The 4,097-nt window shown below is 44.2% G+C and overlaps 1 protein-coding gene across 1 annotated transcript; it reads right to left on the bottom strand.

Moving 5' to 3' along the window:
• Positions 1-904: 904 nt before the first annotated feature.
• sstr1b (somatostatin receptor 1b) lies at positions 905-3,849 on the bottom strand. Its single transcript, XM_064939058.1, has one exon. It carries the CDS (start codon positions 3,662-3,664, stop codon positions 2,558-2,560), a length of 1,107 nt encoding a protein of 368 aa, XP_064795130.1. The 5' UTR covers positions 3,665-3,849; the 3' UTR covers positions 905-2,557.
• Between the last annotated feature and the right edge of the window lie 248 nt (positions 3,850-4,097).

Here is a 4,097-nt window from a genome sequence, read left to right on the forward strand (position 1 = left end):
CCATCAAGTAGGTTGCGTGTTCATCCCATTGGTGGACATTCGTTTTTAGTTTTGGGGGTTTTATCCCTATCCCAAACCGTATCCCTTAACTTAACCATTCAGAATGAGTGCCTAACTTAATGTTTTAACCCTATCCAAAACCTTAACCTTCTAAATTTGACATTAAGAGCAACTTCAAGATTTGACGTTTGGAAAAACAGAATGATATGACATAACCCAGGTTGTCAGAAACACTTTGAAATGTGACGTTCGGAGCAACTTCGGAGACTGTGAGAGCGTGTTGTTGTTTCCAGGTCACGTGAACTGACCAGGAGAAACTCCTGGCCCTAGTCATAACCTCTGCGTGACATTGTCATAAAGTTGACGTTAGAGTCCTGATTATGACAGAACACACAGGTGAAGAGTCACTGCGGTGCTTTGTCCTAAACGCTGAGGCACTTTATATAGAATCCATCCAAACAGAGCTGGTCTCACTGAATCAGCAGCAAAACTAATCATACGCTAAACGGGGCCACCTGGAGGAGGGATTTAAAGAGTGTGTGTGTGTGTGTGTGTGGACAAGGTTTGGCTCTGCTATCATGGCTTAACTATATAGATTAGATACAGTGATGTCACCTGTTGGATGGAGGAGATAGTGGTAATGTGGATAAAGTTTCCTGATTGGCCAGGTCGACCTGTTGGTCCATACCTCACGGGGTTAATCACCAGACACAGTCTCATTCATTCATGGTGACGTCTCCACGGCGATATCATTCCATAAGCGACACAAGGCAAATCAATTGGACAGACCTCACCGATGATACAGAACCTTGAGAAAATGATTGATTGTACAGATTGGTTGCTGAAATAATGTGTGTGTGTGTGTGTGTGTTTACAATTCTTGTTGTAACAGGATAACCACAGGTCCAAATGGAACATTTATTTCAGCTTGGCTATTTACAGTTGTCCCTTTGGGCAGCTTGTCTGAGCTTGTTTGAGAAAGTGAAAGAAACAGAGAACACAGCAACACTCAGAGACTTTTGGCATGAATACGTTTTAACCCCTAGAATGATTCAGACTTGACCTCGGTGGCAAATGAGTCTGTCAGTTATTCAATTATTGTCCATGTACTTAAGCCAAGCACAGGGTTTGGCCTAGTTAAATAAAACAATATGATAACCCCCCCAAATAAATAAACAAATAAATGAGTTATTTAATATATAGCAGATACAATAGATTTACAGACAGGCAGACACAGGTCAAACAAACATATGTACTGTAAACTCCAGCTAAAAGACCGATGCAAAGTCAAAATCATGAACTCGTCATAGCTGCACCACTTCAATACGGGAAGTTGTTGTCCTGACTTGGCTTTAAGTCAACTAACACACTGACATCTAAAGTCTCCATTTTGTGCGTACATTCTCCTGTGCTATGCGCTGGGATAAACGCTGACGTTCTGTACATTACCTTGGAAATAATGGATGATGCAGCGGGATGAGGCAGAGGTAATGTACAGAACGGAGGAGTTTATCCCGCTTATACCACAGTTTCCAACAAACAATATTAAAGCACACATTTATCAATATAAATAACAATCATGATGTTCTCATTTTGGTAAGTGATTTCATACTTTCATCTTTCCACTAAATCTGGTCGTAGTTCTATCACTGTTGTTCATTGTTTTTGTTCTATATCTATGGACAAGACCCATTGTTATTTGTATTTATTTTTATTTCCATGCTGTCTGTTAACGTTCTTATCCCTTGCTTTCTAGCTAGCCAACCCCGGCTAACACAGTCACGTCAACATCTGCAGCTAGAATTAACATAAAAGTAGCCACATTTGCGTTTAAGCTGTTTTCTACTGACATTCATTTGGATACATCCATAACAATGAGCTGATGATGTGTGATTTTGCCTGGCAGAGAAAAGTTTCCCTTCTCGTAAGGGCACTTTTCCTTTTTTTTTTTACGAGGAGATCGCATTGCATATCAAACACAAGGCTAGAAGCTAGCTAAATAATTTGTTGCTAGCAAACCTGCCAATATGACAACCTAATTCAATATCAGTGCCTGAAAACAGGTCAAACTAGAAACATGTGGATTTGACAGCATAGAAATTCATGTTCATTCCATCACTCACCACGTTAGGTCATCAGATGTCTCTGCAAAAACAAATGAATGCTAGCTAGCTAGGTTCTCGTTGGACCTGCGTTTACAATGTATCCAGTAATCGGGTTGTGTGGTTGCTAGTTTAGCTTTCTGTAACTGTGTAGCATGTGCAGTGCTTTATACTGCGTCTTGATTAGGTATCCCGTATATCTTGTTTAATGCCCATTCTAGATTGCCCTTCCAGCCAATCAGAAACGAGTATTCAACAATAATGTGGTATGAAATTAAATAGTGCTCGTATAATGGTCACAGCATATAGTGAGAGAACATAATTTATTTCATATTTTTAATTGGTCCTTATCAAAACTGGCCTCCATCATTATTCATGTGTGGTTTTATTCGTTGTCATTTGTTGCTTCCCTATCACTATCAGTGTGGGGTTCCATCCACAACACCTTGTCCCTGTCACAATGTAGTAGTGCGTGAGGTATATGTTCCATTCCGGAACACCATATCAGATGCCAGACATTCTTTAGGGAAGTCTTTTTGTCCATTGGTGGCCTGTCTCTTCAGGGCTACAGCACGGTAGTCCACCTGTTCACAGTCCAGCCCAGACTCCAACCAACGGAAACACACAATCCTCTGGAACGACCGGCGGAAGTTATCCGACACAAAGCCATAGAGGATCGGGTTGGCGCCGCTGTTGGCATAACTTAGGATGACGAAGAGCTGGGTGACCATGGGGTTGGGAGGGTGGTGGAACACACTGACCAGCTGGACGATGTAGAAAGGCATCCAGCAGAGGACAAAAACCGCCACCACACACACCACCATCCGTGTGATCTTTTTCTCAGAGCGTCGCCGCTGCAGCCAACCGGCTTTCAGCCCGACCGCCCGCATGCGCGCCACCATCAGGCAGTAGCAGAGGCAGATTGCACCCACAGGAAGCAGGAAGCCGAGCAGGAAGGTGTAGACCACGAACGCCTCCGACCACGCTGCCTCAGGCCACAGAAAGTTACAGTCCACACCGCTGTCCTGCGCCGGGACCGTGTCGGCAAAAATTATAATGGGGAGGATGACGAGGAGCGAGAGGCCCCACACGCAGACGTTGACCACTTTGGCAACAGTCGGTCGGCGGTAGCGGGCAGCCTTGATAGGGTGAACCACGGCCACGTATCGATCCACGCTCAACACCGTCAGACAGAAGATGGACGTAAACATGTTAATGCCATCCACGCTCAACACCAGACGGCACATGAGCGAGCCAAATGGCCAATGACGTACAGCCGCCGATGTCGCCAGAAACGGCACACTCAACATAAACAGTTCATCTGCAATTGCCAGATTCAATATATAAATATTGGTGGCGGTTTTCATCTTGGCGTACTTAAGGATAACATAGATAACCATGGTGTTGCCTGTTAGACCCACGCAGCAGACCAGGGCGTAGATGGAGGGGATGATGATCTTGCTAGTGTCAGGTTCCTGGTCGTAGTCCTCATAGTCTAGGCTGGAGTTGTAGGGGAAGTCGGTGGGGTATGCTGGGTAGTTGCTGGTCCCATTGGCGGCCATGTTGTCAATTTTGTCCAGTTTACCTCAATTTTGGGTTTCTCCTACTGGGAGTTAAGATCTGACTTTGTGTATATCATTTTTTATACAACGGCTGGGTCTAATCCTGAATGCTGATTGGTTAAAACCACATTCCAACCGGTGTCTTTTCCCACAAGTTACCACCGGCTAAATCTATGAGTCTCTATGTCACATTATAGAATATAGTACACTTCTCAATGTGCTTAGATGGCTCTTCGTTGCCGCCAAAGTGTTGCTTTAGTGTAAAGTACCATGGGTCTCTGTTAAACTCCTTTAAAGAAAGGGGCCCAAAAGGAGGGAGGAAGGAGCCGGGGAGATCCTCATTCTTTGTATACTGTAGGTGCGGCTCTGAAGAGAATGCAATATCTGTACAATGTTATTCTTTTATCTCAGGGTCCATAGATGGGGTTAATCT

Source organism: Oncorhynchus masou, chromosome 27, assembly GCF_036934945.1.
Source record: "Oncorhynchus masou masou isolate Uvic2021 chromosome 27, UVic_Omas_1.1, whole genome shotgun sequence".
Classification (NCBI taxonomy): domain Eukaryota; kingdom Metazoa; phylum Chordata; class Actinopteri; order Salmoniformes; family Salmonidae; genus Oncorhynchus; species Oncorhynchus masou.

Excerpts from the sequence above, each read along its gene's own strand:
- sstr1b (XM_064939058.1), bottom strand. The coding sequence starts at position 3,664 with ATGGCCGCCAATGGGACCAGCAACTACCCAGCATACCCCACCGACTTC.